We start from the raw sequence: 18,662 nt of genomic DNA on the forward strand, positions 1-18,662 counted from the left end.
TAGCCACTTATTCAACCCCGGTTAAGGTAGATCACCCCAATGCCTATACCGGAAAAATAGGGAACAAAGCCCGCCAGTGGCTCATAAGGATGCTGGCATGGGTACATCTGAACCAACGGATGTTCCCTACGGATCAGGAGACCCTGTCATTCCTCCTGATGAATGTGAAGGACGTGGCAGGGGCCTGGGCCCATCCTCACCTCAACCAACTAGGTTCTCACAGAGCCATAATTCAAACGGTTGACAAGTTCAGGACGGAGTTCTTGGCTGCATTTGGCAACCTGGATGCACAAGGGCAAGGGTGCGGAGCAGCAAATCACACACCTCACTCAGACAGGCACCTGTGCTGAGTATATTACAAAATTCAGGACTATTGCCATGGACCTGGATTGGAGCAATGCTGCCCTCCAAGGGCAATTTGCACAAGGCCTCCACTGGGAGGTCAGCCAACTCATTGCTACCCATGAGCAGCGCCCCACCACTCTCCTTGAGCTGCAGAACGCGGCTCTGGTCATTGATAACACCCTCTGTGAAGAGCGTGCCAGCCACCCACCAAAGGGTAGTAAGCCTGGAACCTCTAGCACCACCCCCAATAGGGGGCAAGTACCGGCCAACAGGCCACCAGACCAGGACGCCTATCCAGCAATCCCAACTTTGTCTCCAAGGAGGAGCAAAATTGCCACAGGGCTGAAGGCCTCTGCATCAAATGCAGGAAAGCGGGGCACAAGTTTGCAGAATGCTGCACTGGCTGGAAAGCCATGCCTAAGGAGGAAGGTGTCAAGAAGGAAGCTGCCAAGATTGGCAAAGAGTCTGGACCTGAATCAGGAAAAGACTAAGGGTACCTGCTGCCGCGCGCAGGGACCCCAAGGACTCTGGCTTGTGTTTGGAAATTTAACATATTGAGCACCAATAGAATCACACCCCTGTTCACAATTTCAATACAGCCAGAGAAAACGCAGAATCATTAGAAGTCCTGATTGACTCAGGCGCCACCTCCTCATTCATGCACCCTCAAACCGCAGAATCACTCCGCCTCCCTCTTATAGACCTCCCCACTCCCAAACCATTACTATGCTTGATGGGTCAAGCCCCCAGGCTGGCAAGATCTGGAAGAAGGCTACTCTAACCTTTCCCTTGATGACAAACGCATGACAGAGACCTTCCTAATTTGCAATACAGGGTCTCACGCTGCCATCTTGGGATTGAAATGGCTGGACGCCTATAATCCGGAAATTGATTGGAACATGCGTACCCTCCCTTCCCTCACACACCACCGGAACATGTGGCTATTGCCAAAGAAGAGGAAGCTGACAAGAATCTGCTTGAAGGAGTACCCCAGAATACCATCAATACGCCAAGGTATTTGGGGAGGAAGAATTCAATAAGCTCCACCACACCGGCACTACAACATTGGGATTGAACTCACAGAAGAAGGCCCCCTGAACTCTCCCTCTATAGTATGACTGACGCCAAATCCGCTACACTCAAGGATTGGCTCAGGATGAGCTCAAGGCAGGTAAAATTTGCCCCAGCAAATCTTCCATCAGTTCCCCTGTCATGTTGTTCCAGAAGGATGGCTCCTGCCGCTTGGTTGTCAACTACCGTTGCCTCAACAACCGGACTAAGAAGAACGTATACCCACTACCCCGTCCAGATGACCTCATGGCCCAGCTCTGCGGCGCCAAGGTCTTCACCAAGCTAGACCTAAGATGGGAGTACAACAATGTCCAAGTTGAGGAGGGCAATGAATGGAAGACTGCTTTTTGCACCAAGTAGCCTCTACAAATCCCGGTCATGACCTTTGGCCTGACAAACGCCCTGGCTGCCTTCCAACACTTCATGAACAAGTTGTTCAAGGACTTACTGGACGTATGTGTCTCATCTACCTTGATGACATCCTGATCTACTCCAAGGATGACGCATCCCACACACAGCATGTCCATGAAGTTCTACAACAATTAATGAAGAATCAATTGTTTTGCAAGGCCTCTGTCATAAACAGAGGAAATAGAACTAGCCGGAATTGAACCAGCTTGACCACTAAGCCATAGAGCCCTATTATTCCTCTGCTGACAACCCATGATTACACCTGCTACCCCCCAAATTTGGGCTTGGGCCAGCATGCAACCACTTGTACTGGTCATGTGACCGTGTCCAGGACAGCCTCCAAATGTACCTTCCACGTCACCTCTGTGGAATACTTGGGGATAATTGTGTTGGATAAGGGCTTTAGTCTGGATAAACTTAAAATCCAGGCTATCCTGAATGGCCAATGCCCACCAAGGTCAAAGAAGTCCAGTCCTTCCTTGGGTTTGCAAACTTCCTCTGCCAATTTGTTGCCACTTCAGTCACATGGCTAGGTTGCTACAACTGGTAAAGAAGGACACACCCTGGAGATGGGAGTCAAAGGAACAAGAAGCTTTCCAGGGCCTGAAGGTGCCATCACCAACGCTCCGGTACTCTGTCATGCGGACCCTACAAAGCCCTACTTCCTTGAAACAGATGCATCAGGCGCAGCCTTGGGTTCCATACTAAGTCAACAACAGGAAGACGGACGCCTGCATCCCCTGGGCTTCTATCTGAATCATTCAAGGGGCAGAACAGAATTACAACATGCACAATAAGGAACTCCTGGCCATCATCCAATCCTTTGAACACTGGCGCATCTTTCTGGAGGAACAGCACATCCTATCACAGTTTTTACCAATCACAGGAATCTGGAATACTGGAAAGAGTCCAGAACCTTCAATTGCTGCCACACACAATGGCACCTCCTGCTGGCCAGCTATAATTTCCAGATCTTGTATAGGCCAGGAAACAATCTGGAAAGCCAATGCCCTATCACGCTGGTCAGATCACGCCAATATACCTCCTGCCAACCAGACCATGCTCCCGGACCCTGTGTTTGCCAATGTTGCCCTATTAACCCCAGAAAAAGAGTTACAATGCCAGATCAAAGCCTCCTTAGACCAGGATGAATCCTTGGAAGAAATACTCCAGTTCCTCCAGGGTGAATCCAAAGCGCTGCCATCTGTAAAACAAGCATTCAAGGACTACAAGATGGAAGCTGGGCTATTGTTCTACCAAGGAAGAATTGTGGTTCTGGACGTTGGGACCCTACAGACAGACGTACTGCGCATATTCCACAACAGCCCCTTGGCAGGTCATCCAGGGAGGCAACGCACCCTAGAACTGGTATCAAGGAATTACTACTGGCCCAGGATCTGTGCTGACACATACTGGCACGTGGATTCCTGTGAAACATGTCAACAGATTAGGAAACCCAAGTATGCCTCAATCCCGCCACAGCCACTAGAACTGCCATCACAACCCTGGCAACACGTATCATACAACATGATTGTGGACCTACCCAAGGATGGAAACAACAACTCAATCCTAGTCATTGTTGACAGTTTCACCAAGTATGGAATATTTGTCAAGTGTTCCAAGAAACTCAAGGCACCTGAGTTAGCGGAGTTATTCCTGGAAAATGTATGGAAGCATCACGGTATGCCAGAAAAAACCATATCCAACAGAGGAAGGGTCTTTAACAACAGATTCTTACAGGCCCTGTACAAACGCCTTGGCATTGACCCTCACTTCTTTGGCATATCACCCCCAGAGCAACAGACAAACGGAACAAGTCAACCCTTCCATCAAACACTTTGTCAGGGCTTATTCAGGAGTCAACCAAAGGGATTGGACTAAATGGCTCCCAATGGCAGAATTTGCATACAACAATGCTGTACATAGTAGCACGGGAAAGACCCCTTTCAAGGCCTTGTACGGGTGGGAACCTACCTTAACTCCGTCAAACGTACCAACAGATGTCCCAGAAGCGGAAGACCTTGCCCAAACAATGGAAGCACAGTGGAAGGAAGTGGAATCCACACTCTGGCAATCTAAGCAACAAATGGTAGCCGGGGAAGAAGGAAGTCCAACAGAGTTCAAGATTGGAGAAGAAGTTTGGTTAGATGCCAAGAATATCAAACTCAAGACTCTAAGTCCAAAACTAATGGAACAATGTCTGGGCCCATTCAGGGTTATCAAAAAGGTCTCCAACCAAGCATACTGCCTAGAACTCCCGCCAACTATGCAAATCCATAATGTCTTTTACATAGGGTTACTATCTAAGGTCAAAAGAGACAAGAAACACAACTTTGAGAACCGTCCACCACCAGTTACTATAGACAGAGAAGAGGAGTACAAGGTGGAAGGCATAACGGACGCAGAGGAACAAAACAGGAAATGGTTTTTTAGGGTCAAATGGAAAGGATATGGGTCAGAGGAGAACACATGGGAACCCCAGGAAAACCTCAAAAATGCGGGGAAAATTTTAAAGAAGTACAAGGAAGAAATGAAAAAGAAGGCCCTTGGCGCTGCCAAGGCCCTTAGAGGGGGGGGCAGTGTTGTAGACACATTTGATACCACGGAATTTATTCCAATTTTCTCAAATTTAAACAAAGTTGAACAGACAACATTTTTGATCACGTGACCTTGGCGCTTATATCTTATGTTAAGCGCCAAGCCACGTCCCCATCCGTGCTTATTCAGCACACATAGCCACCTCCATCTATGATGTCATCATGACGTCAGTGACACGTATGCATGAGTAAGACCAACTGCGGAGCAGGGTTCTTATTTGATACAGTATTGCATATTATGTATTTGTAAATAGCCCTTGTAATATATAAGGAGGCCAACCAACCATGGTAAAACCCAGGTCAATTACCTCTTGTTGCATCCACTCAGTGTACAAGGGCCATACAGCCCAGTAATTACTTAGCAGACACTTAGATAGCTTTACACCGCCTTAAGCGGCCTTGACACTGTACTTAGATAGCTTGCTGTTGCCTCAAGCGGCCTTGTTGTTGTAGGATAGTTGCTTGTTGCCGTAGCTAGGATTGTTGTTGCCTTAAGCAACTTAGTTTCATTTGTAACCCGCGGCCACAGCGCCATCCCCTTGACGTCTCAATGGACGTCTAGGACACTAATAGGTTACCCTGTGTCTGTTGGGACTGGCCTATCTTAGTGTGCCCAATAACCTCCTATGCTATTTACAGTGAGTCAATCACTAAAGTAAATGCACAGATAAGCTGTTAAAGGCTTGTGTGTATATGTCAATATATAAGAGTGGGTAAATGGATGCATTAGAAGCATCTTCACAGGGTCCTTATCTACCCTGAGAAGGTGCACAAACAAGTATATACATGAGATACCAAGAGGGGGTACAGGAGGTACATGTGGCAACTGAAAACTTAGGAGAGCCAATACTTTGGTACATGGTAAACAAACAACAGATCCTAGTATTTGCCCCAAGGCAATGTTTGCCCCAAGGCAGTATTTACCTGTGTGGGTGCTTGGATGTCCCAAGGCTAAGTGTTTCATCCTTGGAGTAAACAGTCCCAAAGGTAGGATACTGCTGTGTTGGGTACTTACAGTAAATGGGGCATAACTCTGCCAAATGTTCTCTGTTTTGGGAGTTTGACCCAGCGTTCTGGAGCGCACAAACATGCGCACCTAAGCGCAAGCAATTTGGCAGTTTGGGATGCCCGGGTGATGGAGAAAAAGGCGCATTTAGTGCATTGGCGCTTAAGGGCTGATTAAGCGCTGGAGCACTTGCCTATGCAACAGGGGGGACCCTGAATATTTCTGTGTGTAGCCACAAGATAGAATCTTGAAGAATAAATACTACAAACAAGAGAAATATCACTTGTTACTGTTTATCTACTCAGCTGAATTTATATATATTTAAATGAGTGAGAAAACAGCATAATGCTAAAGATATTACATATTAAGGGTATTCCTGAGGTTTATAGGTTTTGCAAAGGTTGCAATTGGATAGAAGGACCTTGAAAACCTTAGTTTGCATCTTTATCTCATTTGTTTACTGTAAGATTACTAGTGTAATTAATAAGATAAGTACAGATTATTGGAGAAATGTCATATCCATAACAATTTACTTGCCAAATATGGCACAGGACCCCTTAGAGTAGAGCAGGAGAGTGGGGAGAGTAGTCAGTAGATTGACAGGAGGTCAAGTTCTGGTCTGAATGCCCTCTCCCTTCATTATATACATCATACAGAACAAGGGAACTGTAAAGTACAAAGGAGAACAATGGAAGACATACTACAAAGGTATGGGTAACTAAGAGAACAATAGAACAATGCAACTAAGGACATATGGTAACTAAGTAACCAAAGGACAAAGCTAACAGGCTTAACAAAGGAACCATTCACATTCTGTTGTAGACACACAAATACCAAGGGGATTTTTCTATTTTCTTGGATTTAAACAAAGTTGAACAGACAACATTTTCAATCACGTGACTTTGGCGCTTTATCATATGCTAAGTGCCAAGCCATGTCCTCCTCTGTGCTTAGTCAGCATATGTAGCCACCTCCACCAATGATGTCATCATGACATGTCAAGTGACACGTATGCATGAGTAAGGCCAACTGCAGAGCAGGGTTCTTATTGGTTATAGTATTGCATATTCTGTATTTGTAATTAGCTACTCTCTGTAATATATAAGGAGGCCAACCAACCATGGTAACTGTTATGTATCACACAATTTTGCATTCACAGCTCACCATCCACAATAATCTGTATATATCTGACTTTCTGATTTAATGGCCATTTGACTCCTATTTTCCATTATTCCTGTCATTACTCTATGTAACGCTCATATCGACTGTATGTGTTACATATCGTTCAATAGAGCTCCTTCCGCTCGTTCTAACGCTGCTGTCACGTGCTCATACGATAAGATCTCATGGAGATATTAGCTTCACAAGATTCTATCTATGTGGCTCAAGTGCCTTACTAATCATTATTTATATCTTTACATCTAGCTCATCACATGACTAGCTCTAACTTGGGAAATGAACCTTATTCCTAGCTTAGTTGAGTCATACCTCTCATGAGATTACTAAGGTTCTCCTTATCTAGTAATTTCTAGTGGCACTGCAAATCCTGCTTATGAGTCATTCTGCTTGCCACCAGAATGACTCACACTAATGACTCACTCTAAGTGCTCATTGGCTGCCAAGCATTTCTTGATAGACTGAGTCATGTATTTAGATGTTTCTTTTTTTAACTAATTGCAGTTCAACCCAAGAGCAGTCACATTCCATCCTAGTCAATCTGTGCCTTCCCACCCTTCACTCTTACCACTCACTGTTACTGTGACTGTCACTCTTGGGTTTGGGCTTGCCCCCCTCAATTGTGTGATATTTTGTGCCTCAAGATTTCAAATAACTTAAACTTGTATAAGTGGATCTCCCAAGTACCCATAGTGTGGAAAGGTTGTAGACCTGATACAGAGTTCTTAGGTTAAGTGAACAGAAGGCAATCATCCTTAAAGAAGGATATATACTAAGTAACCAGTTAGTTCCTGCAACTAGGAGTGAAACTTACATAACTATCTCTGCCAAAGGGAACCTGAGCCAGTACTCTTGCTCTTACAGAAATACTTACCTCTTTTCCCCCAATTTACAACAGTAACACCCAGGTCAATTACCTCTTGTTGCATCCTCTCACTGTACAAGCCCTTACAGGCAGTAAGCTACTTAGTCATGCGCCTTAAGTGTTGTTCTCATTGTACTTAGGTAGCTTATCAACACCTTACAGTGTCTTATTGCTGTAGTATAGTTGGTTGTCAATGTAGGTAGCTTGCTTGTTGCTGTTATAGATAGGGAAAAAAGGTAATAAAACCAAATACTCTGAAGAAGAAAGAAAGAGACCAAAGAGGAGAAAAGACAAATAAGGTATCTGTCTAACTATAAAAGGTAGAAGACTTAGGAGGATAAGTAATAAGAGAAATCTATGCTAGTGAAATTAGAGTATTAGAGTGGCTAGTTATCTTGCTAGAAGAGTAAGGTAGTTAGTATCAGGGTGATCCCTACCAATTACTGTTCAGCAGGCAACGCAAGGTACAAGCAAAGTATAAAACCTGAATGTCTGTCTCTGGAACTCACTGTAATTTAATTGAGAATTATGGAAAATTATTTCCTTGTCTCCAACAATAGACAAGGGGGTAAAGGTGTTGTGGAAGCACCAAACACTTAGCAGACAGCTAGGAAGTCTTGGCAGGGTTGCAGTTAAGCTGGTTCTAGGTTCCCTGTATAGGTTGGGACCGTCCTAGAGGCTATATGCGCCAAACTTAAGAGCTTTAGGCTGATTTACTATGTATGATACTTAAGAAAATCAATAGAAGTCTTTGAGAGTCACACTAGGCTGAGAGAGGATGGTAAAAATGAGATGCATTCAAAAGGCCAGTTCAAGGGGCTATTTATACCCTTGGAGGCCTGTGATTACTATACAGTAGGGTAAGATACATGACAAGATGAAAAGATGAGATGTTAAGTGAGAGCCTGTCTCATAAAGCCATGCCTTATAAGAGTTAGCCTCCAGTTCTAAGAATATCCTTTCCCTCACTAAGAAACTCTAGGAAAAGACTGAAACAAGCTGTGCTCTTAGTGAGGCCCAGACCTTCCTCTTAGCTACTTGGGTTAGTAGCTTCTGGAAAGCAGAGTGCTTTACTTAAGAATAGTCCTTCAGTTAGACTCAAGTTATTAAGTCTTTCCTTAGAGGAACTGTTTCTCCCTTAATACCTTGAGTATTTACATGATTGAAAATAGTAGAAATAACAGAAAAATTCAAGGAATATTTCTATGTACTTTACAAGTGTCTGTCTAAACTAATTTCAAGGCCAAATCATGTTTGCTTTGCTGTTCTTTACTATTTTATCCTGTTCCATAACAATTGCCTTAAGCAACTTTTACTTAGATTCACCTGGCTGCAAGCGCCCACCTCCTCAATGTCCTTACAGACGTCTAGGACACTAGGTAATCAACCTTACGTTGGTTGCAAACCATTTTGTACCCAACCCTACTAAGCATCAACAAGCAAGAAGAGTACCTGTACTAGCACAAGCAAAATCACATGATTGGGGCTACCTTGTGGGACAGAATAATCAAAAGTCCCCCACCCCCACATAGTAGCAAATTGCTATAAGGCAGACTACCACTATTGTCTGCATACCACCAGTCACTGCACCCTTTGTCAGCGGAGTTAATCAGCAGATCCACCTGCTTGCAGAAAGCCCACTCTACATCACGCCCACTCACAGCTGTTGATTAGTTGTAGGGACTGTCCAATGCTAGGCGGTTGACGCAAACTCTTAGCACCAGTACAATAAAGCGCCCCATAAGTCCTGATATAGGCACACTTGGCTACATAGCCACCATCATTCCCACTTGCCCATCATTACCTTGCGCACCCCCACTTGCTCCTCCTCACAGGCCTCTTCCCACACCAGCTGCTCCTACCTGCCAACACATTCCATGGCAACCTGTTCCCAGCCACCCTCTCAAGCCCGCTCCCCTGTTGATCAAGGGGACCTGGGACCCTTCCTTCTGTCAGCCACTGCTGTTGAACTTGGGGAAGTCTCCCTTGAACACATCATCTGTCTCCTCCTTGGCCTCCTTGGCCAAGTCAAACACCTCAAACAGGAAGTCTCCAAAATTAAGGAAGCAGGGGTTGAGACCTGCACCAACATCAAAAACATATCTCAAACCATTGATGTTGTCAAGGATGTGCTTAAAAGCCTCCAGCTCCACAGGCCTAGGACCCCAGAAGACACCAAGCCCCTGGTTGTGGAAGCAACGCCATGCCCCTATCAAAAGCTGACCCTATTGGATTGACTAGCCAGGTCTCCTTCTGGCCCAAATCTTTTAGGGGGCTCCTGGCCTTTGCCCAACCTACCCCTGTCCAAGCAATGCCCCCACAAGTGCCTTCTCCCCTTCCATCTCTGCATCTCCAATCCCCAATTGGAACCTCTGCCCCTCTCCCACCAGCTCCAGCAGCCCATTATCCTGCTCCAGTCAAGGTTGACCACCCCAATGCCTACACAGGCAAAATAGGGAGCAAAGCCAAACAATGGTTAACCCAGATGCTGGCCTGGACCTGGTTGAACTCAAGGATGTTCCCCACAGATCAAGAAGTACTGTCATTTCTCTTGATGAACATGAAGGACTCTGCTGGGGCCTGGGCCCACTCACACCTCAATCAGCTCAGATCACACTGGGCCATCATTAAAATGGTTGAGGGATTTAAACTGGAGTTTTTGGCAGCATTTGGCAACCCTGATGCCACAAGGGCTGCCAAGCAGAAAATCACAACCCTCACCCAGTCTGGCACATGCGCAGACTATATCACAAAGTTCAGAACCCTAGCCATGGAACTGGACTGGAACAACTTGGCCCTTTGAGGTCAATTTGTCCGCAGCCTCCATTGGGAGGTCAGCTGCCAGATTGCCATGCGCAAACATTGCCCCCATACCCTCCTTGAGCTGCAGAATGCAGCACTTGTCATCAACAATGCGCTTTGCAAAGAGCATGCTAGCCATCTGCCAAAGGATAGTAAGCCTAGCAAGTTGTCCAACCCCACAAGGGGGACAAATACTGGCCAACAGGCCACCAGTTCAAGGAAACTCTCCAACAATCCCAACTATGTGTTGGAAGAGGAACAAAATTGCTGCCACACTGCTGGTGCCTGCATCAAGTGCGGCAAAATGGGTCACAAGTTTGCAGAATGCTGCACTGGGTGGAAGGGCACCCCTATCAAGGAAGGAGCAAAGAAGGAAACCACCAAGATTGGCAAAGAGTCTGGATCCACTTTGGGAAAAGACTAAGGGTACCTGCTGCCACATGCAAGGACCCTAAGGACACTGGCTCTAATATCAAAATTTGTAATATATTGTCTAGTAAAAATGCACCCCTGTTTACAATTTCTATCAAGCCAGATAAAGCAGAACAACTAGAAGCCCTGATTGACTCAGGCGCCACTTCCTCATTCCTCAACCCACAAATTGCCAAGGCACTATGCCTACCACTAATAGACCTCCCCTCTCCCCAAACTGTTACAATGCTTGATGGGTTGAGTCCCCAGGCTGGTAAAATCTGGAAGAAGGCTAACCTGACCTTCTCCCTTGAAGGCAAACATATGACTGAGACCTTCCTTATATGCAATACAGGGTCTCATGCCGCTATCTTGGGGTTGAAATGGTTAGACGCGCATAACCCAGAAATTGATTGGAACCTACATACACTCTCCTTCCCACACATGCCCCCAGAACATGTGAATATTGCCAAAGAAGAGGAAGCAGACCCCAAGCCACTTGAAGGAGTACCCTCCAAATACCACCAGTATGCTAAGGTGTTTGGAGAGGAAGAATTCAATAAACTCCCTCCACATAGGCACTACAACATTGGAATTGAGCTGACAGAAGAAGGTCCCCTTAATTTGCCCCTATACAGCATGACCAATGCCAAATCCACCACACTTAAGGATTGGCTCAGGGACAAACTTAAGGCAGGGAAAATCCACCCTAGTAAATCATCCATCAGCTCCCCTGTCATGTTTGTACCAAAAAAGGACAGGTCATGTTGCTTGGTTGTGGACTACTGCTGTCTTAACAACTGTACCAAAAAGAACGTCTATCCCTTACCTTGCCCAGACAACCTAATGGCCCAACTTTGTGGCGCCAAGGTATTTACCAAACTGGATTTACAATGGGGTTACAAGAACATCCATGTTAAGGAGGGTGACAAATGGAAGACAGCCTTCTGTACTAAGTATGGTCTCTACAAGTCTCTGGTCATGACCTTTGGCCTAACCAACACCCCGCTGCATTCCAGCACTTTATGAACAAGTTATTCAAGAACCTACTGGATGTATGTGTCATCATTTACCTGGATGACATCCTGGTTTACTCAAAGGATGACGTATCCCACACCCAACATGTTCATGAGGTCCTATGGCGCTTAATGGAGAATCAACTGTTTTGTAAGGCTTCTAAATGTACCTTCCATGTCACGTCAGTAGAGTACCTAGGGATCATTGTGTCAGACAAAGGTTTCAGCCTGGATAAGCTCAAAATCCAGGTGGTCCAGGAATGGCCTACACCCACCAAGGTGAAGGAAGTTCAGTCCTTCCTTGGGTTTGCAAACTTCCTCCATTGCTTTGTTGCAAACTTCAGCCACATGGCCAGACTGTTACACAATCTGGTCAAAAAGGACACACCATGGAAATGGGGGACTAAGGAACAGGAAGCATTCCAAGGGCTCAAAAATGCAATCACCAATGCCCCAGTACTGTGCCACACGGACCCCACTAAGCCATATTTCCTGGAAACCAATGCGTCTGGCACAGCCTTAGGATCTATACTCAGTCAACAACAAGAAGACAGATGTCTACATCCCTTAGGATTCCTTTCCAAATCATTCAAAGGTGCCAAGCAAAACTATGATATGCACAATAAAGAACTATTAGCTATCATACAGTCATTTGAATATTGGCGCATATTTCTGGAAGGAACCCAGCATCCCATAACAGTGTTCATGGACTATTGGAACCTAGAATATTGGAAGGAATCAAGAATGTTTAACTGTTGTCATGCGCAATGGCACCTCCTACTAGCCGGGTACAATTTCCAAATAGTCTACCACCTGGGGAAGCAATCCAGGAAGCCCAATGCACTCTCACGCCACTCTGATCATGCCAATATACCATTGGAACCCCAATCTATGCTCCCAGACCCTGTCTTTGCTAACATTGCACTAGGAGTCCCCAAAAAAGAGTTGCAATGGCAGATCAAAGCATTGCTGGATCAGGACAAGTCCCTGGAAGAAATCCTCCAGTTTCTCCAGAACAATTCAAAGGCACCCCTGTCAATCAAACACGCATTCAGGGATTATGAAATGGAAGCCAGATTGTTATTCTATCAGGGCTGCATTGTAGTACTGGATGTAGGGGCTCTTAGAACGGACTTACTACACATTTTCCATGACAGCCCCTTGGCAGGGCACACAGGCAGGCAGCAGACACTCAAACTTGTCTCCCATACCTATTACTGGCCAGGCATCCGTGCTGTTGTACACCACTGTAAGGTGGGTACTTGCTAGTGGGGCAGGCGCTTAGGGCTGTACTACTACAGACAAAGCTAATCTAACTAACTACTAAGGCTATACTATTGCCGCTTCAAGGCGGACTTCTACTAGGGCTAGTGGCAAAGGGGCCTTAGGCCAGGAGGTGTGATGAGTGAGGTACAGAGGTTATTGTCTGAATACTACTGGGGGCCAACTACTTAGCTAGCTGACTAATCCTCCTCAATGAATATGAGACAAGGTAAAATCAACTTGGGGTCTCCAAGCAATTTTCCTGCTGTATATAGACAAAAGGGAGGTATTTACATGGACAGTGCGTGTGAGAAAAGAAGAGTACATGTGAAAAGAGAAGCGTGCTGCAGGCTGCTCAGAAGCATGGATTTCTCCTAAGCGCCCTTGGCACGGCATCTCAGCGCAGCATTTTGGCATAATAAGCGCCAAGATCATGTGATCAAAAAACATCAGATACACAGTTCGGAAAAAATAGTAAAAATATCAGAAAAATGTGCAATCCCAATGGTATATGTTAGAGGGTTGTAACACGTGCAGACACCTACTGGCATGTGGATTCCTGCAAAACATGCCAATGCATCTGTAAACCCAAATACGCTTCCATCCCACCACAGCCACTTGAGCTCCTGTCTAGACCATGGTAACATGTCTCTTATGACATGATTGTCAATTTACCAAAAGATGGAAATAACAACTCCATCCTGGTAATAGTGGACAGTTTTACCAAATATGGGATCTTTGTTGAATGTTCAAAGAAGCTAAAGGCCCTGGAACTGGCAGAGTTATTCTTAGATAATGTCTGGAAACACCATGGCATGCCAGAGAAAACCATATTGGATAAAGGAAGGGTGTTCAACAACAAATTCCTGAGGGCCTTGTATAAGCATCTAGGAATTGACCCTCACTTCTCCTCAGCCTATCACCCTCAGAGCAACAGACAAACAGAGCAGGTGAATCCCTCAATCAAACACTTCCTTAGGTTGTACTCAGGTGTCAATCAATGGGACTGGACAAAATGGCTCCCCATGGCAGAGTTTGCCTATAACAACGCCATACACAGTAGCACCAGCAAAACCCCTTTTAAAGCGCTATATGGTTTGGAACCAACTCTAACCCTGTCCAATGTACCAACAGATGTCCTGGAAGCCAACAACCTGGCCAAGACAATGGAGGCACAATGGCTGGAAGTAGAAGCAGCACTCCAGCAATCTAAGACACACATGACTGCCAGAGAAGATGGAAGCCCACCAGAATTTGAGATTGGAGAGGAAGCCTGGCTTGATGCAAAAAACATCAACCTCAAAACATTAAGCCCCAAGCTAACAGAACAGTGTCTAGGGCTGTTTAAGATCATTGAAAGGATCTCCAACTGTGCTTACTGGCTTGAACTGTCATAGCCCATATCTGGAGGGGTTATTACCATATATATCCACTGTCAAAGATATATATAGTATATGATGCACAGTGATATATTAATAATATAATTTGCTGGGGGACGTTGCACTCCCCCTGCCCCCCTAGCTGCAGGCCAATGTTAATGCCTGCGGGCAAGGTCTGAATAATATATATTATAGAAGAGATTATGTCATCCCCCCCACCTCAAATCCATAGTAGTTTAGTATAGTATTTGATAAAGGACTGGAGGGGGGGAGGTCATGTGACCTGGACTTAGAGAATATCACTAAGTCCAGCCATGTCAACCATAAGACTCCTATATGTGGGAATTCGGAGGTTCTGAGTGCATATGTACGAGTATATGCGTGCTTGTGGTCATGTTGGTGTGCAACATGAGTGTGTTGGAGGCTTGACAAGGTCAGGACTCATGTAAAGAATGGAATGGGTTGTGACACAAACTACTGCCCACCATGTGCATCCACAACATCTTCTATGTGAGACTATTGTCTAAGGTGAAGAGGGACAAAAAAACGCACCTTTGAACACCATCCTCCACCAGTCACTGTGGACAGAGAAGAAGAATACAAGATTGAAGGCATAACCAATATGGAAGAAAGGAACAGGAAATGGTTCTTCAGGGTCAAATGGAAGGGCTATGGAAACAAGGAAAATACATGGGAACCCTGGGAGAACCACAAAAACACAGGGAAAATTTTAAAAAAGTATGGGGAAGATATGAGAAAGAAGGCCCTTGGCACTGCCAAGGCCCTTAGAGGGGGGGCAGTGTTGTAGACACACAAATACCAGGGGAATTTATTCCTATTTTCTTGGATTTAAACAGAGTTGAACAGACAACATTTTCAATCACGTGACTTTGGCGCTTTTATCATACCCTAAGCGCCAAGCCATGTCCTCCTCTGTGCTTAGTCATCATATGTAGCCACCTCCACCAATGATGTCATCATGACATGTCAAGTGACACATATGCATAAGTAAGGCCAACTGCAGAGCAGGGTTCTTATTGGTTATAGTATTGCATATTCTGTATTTGTAATTAGCTACTCTCTGTAATATATAAGGAGGCCAACCAACCATGGTAACACCCAGGTCAATTACCTCTTGTTGCATCCTCTCACTGTACAAGCCCTTACAGGCAGTAAACTACTTAGTCATGCACCTTAAGTGTTGTTCTCATTGTACTTAGGTAGCTTATCAACACCTTACAGTGTCTTATCACCATGGTATAGTTGGTTGTTGATGTAGGTAGCTTGCTTGTTGCCTTAAGCAACTTTTACTTAGATTCACCCAGCTGCAAGCACCCACCTCCTCAACGTCCTTACAGATGTCTAGGACACATTCCATGTTGATTGCTCTGCCAGGGGAGTCCTGCATGGCCTGTGGTCATGTTGGGAACATCCCCTGGTCTATATAATTTGTAAAATCTAGATAAAAAGATAATAGAATAATAGGGTATCTGTGTTCATACCTCTTGGGTCATGACACAAGGGGGTTGCGCCTAGGAGCCCCTGTGGAGATGATGGGGGCTGGGGCCCCAAGGAATGGTTGAGTCTTGCCAATAGGCTTGACTTTGGGCACAGCCCTGGGAGTTTCCTTGACTGTGGGGGGTTTTTGTTCTTCTGGGGTGTGGGGACCCCAGGCAAGCTGGGCAAGACCATCCTTGACAACATCAACAGTTTGCAAGATGTTTTCAATGTTGGTGCAAACCTCTTGATTAATCTTGGTTTGTTCCAAGAGGGTCTGCTCAATACAGTTGACTTGGGCTTGGAGCCCCCAGAGGAGGTGGATGACCTTCTTGAGGGATACTTTGCCAAGCTCAGGGGAGGCTGGTGGAAGTAGGGGTTCCAGCAGTCCCTGATTGATAGGGGAGTGGGCACAAGAGGGTGGCTGGGAGCAGGTTGCCATGGTGTGTGTGGGGTGTCACAACTAAGCTTGGACCTATGATACAAGTAAGTTTAAAGTCTGTGGCCCTATCACCAATGGACTATGAAACAGTAGAGAGGGGCAATGAAGGCCCAGGGGGTATGAGTTGGGTAGAGGGCAACAAGGGCCAGGGTTACAATGCTTAAGTAAGGGCACTAATGCTCAACAAGGGAGCAGGGCAAAGGGTGGGTAAGAGCTCAGGTGAATTGACAAAGAGGTCAAGTCTTGCTGTTTAGCAGCAACTTGACCTAGCTTATATACATGAGAAGAGCCACATCAAAAACAACAGTACTAAATAACAAGTCATTTACAATTTCACATCATATATCAAATATGTCATGTGATCTTGATGAGTCATAAATATAAACCAAAAAAGGAAACTGTCTTGGAAAAAAGATAGAAAATAGTAGAAAATTATGTCATGCCAATGAAGGTCATGACATGGGGTACAACTGGCCAGTGTGGGAAGATGCCTGGGAAGAAGAATGGGTGGGGGTGCAGGAGGTAATGGTGATGGTGTGATGGGAAAGGTGCCTATATCAGGACTTATGAGTGCTCTACTATACAAATGCTAAGCCTTTGCGTCAAACAACCTAGTGTTGAACAGTAAGTACAGCTAATCACTGCCATGGACAGGCATGATGTAGAGTCTTGTCTCTGCAAGCAGGTGTATCTGCTGATTAAGGCTGCAGGTAGAAGGTGCAGCAACTGGGGGTATGCAGACAATTAGAACCCATTAGCCTTATAGCAATTTGGTACTAGGAGGGGACAACACTGGTTTGATTATTGACAGCAAAAGGGGATCCCAATCTCCTGATTTCCCTTGTGCTAGTACTAGGGGCCTTCTTGTTGTTGAACTAAGTGATGGGTGTGCTGGTAGGCATGGTTTTGCAACCAACTTAAGGTTGATTAGCTAGTGTCCTAGACATCTGTAAGGACATCAAGGGCGCAGGTGCTTGTGGCTGTGTGGAATACAAAGGAATACTGCTTAAGGCAGTGAAGTCTACCCTACAATGTCTAACTACTATCCTGCAATGACCAAGGCTGTAAGGGCAATGGCAAGCTAGGTAAGTACAACAGAGTCAATGCTTAAGGCATTGTAGCTACTAAGTGATCTGGCTGTAAGGCCTTGTACAATTGAGGGTTGAAACAAGAGGTAATCAACCTGGGTGTTACCATGGTTGGTTGTCCTCCTTATATATTACAGAGGTAGACTATTTACAAATACATCATATCAAATATTGTATCCAATAAGAACCCCGTTCTGCAGTTGGCCTTACTCATGCATACATGTCACTGATGTGTTGTGATGATGTCATAGGTGGAGGTGGCTATGTGTGCTGAGTAAGCGCAGAAGGGGACATGGCTTGGCACTTAGTGTATGATATAAGTGCCAATGTCATGTGACTGAAAATGTTGTCCAATTGCCTTTATTTAAAACCAAGAAAATAGGAATCAATTCCCTGGTATACATGTGTCTACAACACATACTTTTTACCTTGTACAATTGTGATGTGCTATATATGGACATTATCACAACTCAGCTTGGACCTATGGTACAAGGATGCTTAAAGTCCATGGCCCTATCACCAATTGTTACAACCTCCTAACATATACCATTAGAATTGCCTCTTTTTTCTATTATTTTTACTATTTTTTATGGACCTGATATCTGTTGTTTTTTGATCACTTGATCTTGGCGCTTATTATGCCAAGATGCTGCACCAAAATCCTGTGCCAAGGGCACTTAGGGGAAATCCACGCTTCTGCGCAGCTGCAGCATGCTTCTCATTTCATCTATATACTTCTTTTCTCATGTGCACAGACCATGTAGATAGCGCTCTTGTTGTTATATATACAGCAGGAAAATTGCTTGGAGACCCCAAGTCAATTTTACCTTGTCTCATATCCATTGAGGAGGAAAGCATCAGCCAGCTAAGTAGCTGGCCCCCCCAGCAGTATACACACTTACCCCTTTATTCACCTACCAGACATCTGGGGCTAAGCCCCCTCCACCAACAGTAGTTAGTAGTAGGACACCTTAAGCATTGTAGATACAGTAGATTAGTCAGAAGTATAGCCTTAGATAGCAACTTGCATTGTTTAGTACAGCCTTAAGCGCCTGTTCACTAGCATGTACCCAACCTTACAGTTGGTGTACAACACCAATGGACTATGAGACAGGATAGAGGGGCAACTAGGGCCCAGGGTAATGGTATGGGTAGAGGGCAACAAAGGCCTGGATTATGATTCTTAAGTAAGGTGCACTATAGCCAACTGGGGGCTTGGGCAAGGAGTAGGTAAGAGATGAGGTGAATTGACAAAGAGGTTGTTACAACCTCCTTACCTATACCACTGGATTC

At 45.2% G+C, this 18,662-nt stretch overlaps 7 protein-coding genes across 7 annotated transcripts; 6 read left to right on the forward strand and 1 right to left on the reverse strand.

Moving 5' to 3' along the window:
* Nucleotides 1–89: 89 nt before the first annotated feature.
* Nucleotides 90–836, forward strand: RhiXN_08178 (Retrotransposable element Tf2 protein; the record flags this gene model as incomplete). The annotated part of the gene is made up of 3 exons (XM_043327994.1): nucleotides 90–301; nucleotides 369–562; nucleotides 631–836. The coding sequence occupies 3 exons, from the start codon at nucleotides 90–92 to the stop codon at nucleotides 834–836; spliced, it is 612 nt and encodes a 203-aa protein (XP_043183379.1).
* A 312-nt stretch (nucleotides 837–1,148) lies between these two features.
* RhiXN_08179 (Retrotransposable element Tf2 protein) lies at nucleotides 1,149–1,776 on the forward strand (the record flags this gene model as incomplete). The annotated part of the gene is made up of 3 exons (XM_043327995.1): nucleotides 1,149–1,282; nucleotides 1,329–1,359; nucleotides 1,501–1,776. The coding sequence occupies 3 exons, from the start codon at nucleotides 1,149–1,151 to the stop codon at nucleotides 1,774–1,776; spliced, it is 441 nt and encodes a 146-aa protein (XP_043183380.1).
* Nucleotides 1,777–2,613: 837 nt separating this feature from the next.
* Nucleotides 2,614–4,495, forward strand: RhiXN_08180 (Retrotransposable element Tf2 protein; the record flags this gene model as incomplete). Its single annotated transcript, XM_043327996.1, has 2 exons — nucleotides 2,614–3,508; nucleotides 3,558–4,495. The coding sequence occupies 2 exons, from the start codon at nucleotides 2,614–2,616 to the stop codon at nucleotides 4,493–4,495; spliced, it is 1,833 nt and encodes a 610-aa protein (XP_043183381.1).
* A 4,853-nt stretch (nucleotides 4,496–9,348) lies between these two features.
* RhiXN_08181 (Retrotransposable element Tf2 protein) lies at nucleotides 9,349–10,274 on the forward strand (the record flags this gene model as incomplete). Its single annotated transcript, XM_043327997.1, has 2 exons — nucleotides 9,349–9,657; nucleotides 9,717–10,274. The coding sequence occupies 2 exons, from the start codon at nucleotides 9,349–9,351 to the stop codon at nucleotides 10,272–10,274; spliced, it is 867 nt and encodes a 288-aa protein (XP_043183382.1).
* Nucleotides 10,275–10,322: 48 nt separating this feature from the next.
* RhiXN_08182 (Retrotransposable element Tf2 protein) lies at nucleotides 10,323–12,969 on the forward strand (the record flags this gene model as incomplete). The annotated part of the gene is made up of 3 exons (XM_043327998.1): nucleotides 10,323–10,669; nucleotides 10,771–11,609; nucleotides 11,657–12,969. 3 exons carry the CDS (start codon nucleotides 10,323–10,325, stop codon nucleotides 12,967–12,969), a joined length of 2,499 nt encoding a protein of 832 aa, XP_043183383.1.
* Nucleotides 12,970–13,622: 653 nt separating this feature from the next.
* Nucleotides 13,623–15,150, forward strand: RhiXN_08183 (Retrotransposable element Tf2 protein; the record flags this gene model as incomplete). Its single annotated transcript, XM_043327999.1, has 2 exons — nucleotides 13,623–14,334; nucleotides 14,918–15,150. The coding sequence occupies 2 exons, from the start codon at nucleotides 13,623–13,625 to the stop codon at nucleotides 15,148–15,150; spliced, it is 945 nt and encodes a 314-aa protein (XP_043183384.1).
* Nucleotides 15,151–15,852: 702 nt separating this feature from the next.
* Nucleotides 15,853–16,281, reverse strand: RhiXN_08184 (Retrotransposon-derived protein PEG10; the record flags this gene model as incomplete). The annotated part of the gene is made up of 1 exon (XM_043328000.1): nucleotides 15,853–16,281. The coding sequence occupies one exon, from the start codon at nucleotides 16,279–16,281 to the stop codon at nucleotides 15,853–15,855; it is 429 nt and encodes a 142-aa protein (XP_043183385.1).
* Nucleotides 16,282–18,662: the final 2,381 nt, after the last annotated feature.

The sequence above is a fragment of the Rhizoctonia solani genome, chromosome 9 (genome assembly GCF_016906535.1).
Source record: "Rhizoctonia solani chromosome 9, complete sequence".
NCBI lineage: Eukaryota > Fungi > Basidiomycota > Agaricomycetes > Cantharellales > Ceratobasidiaceae > Rhizoctonia > Rhizoctonia solani.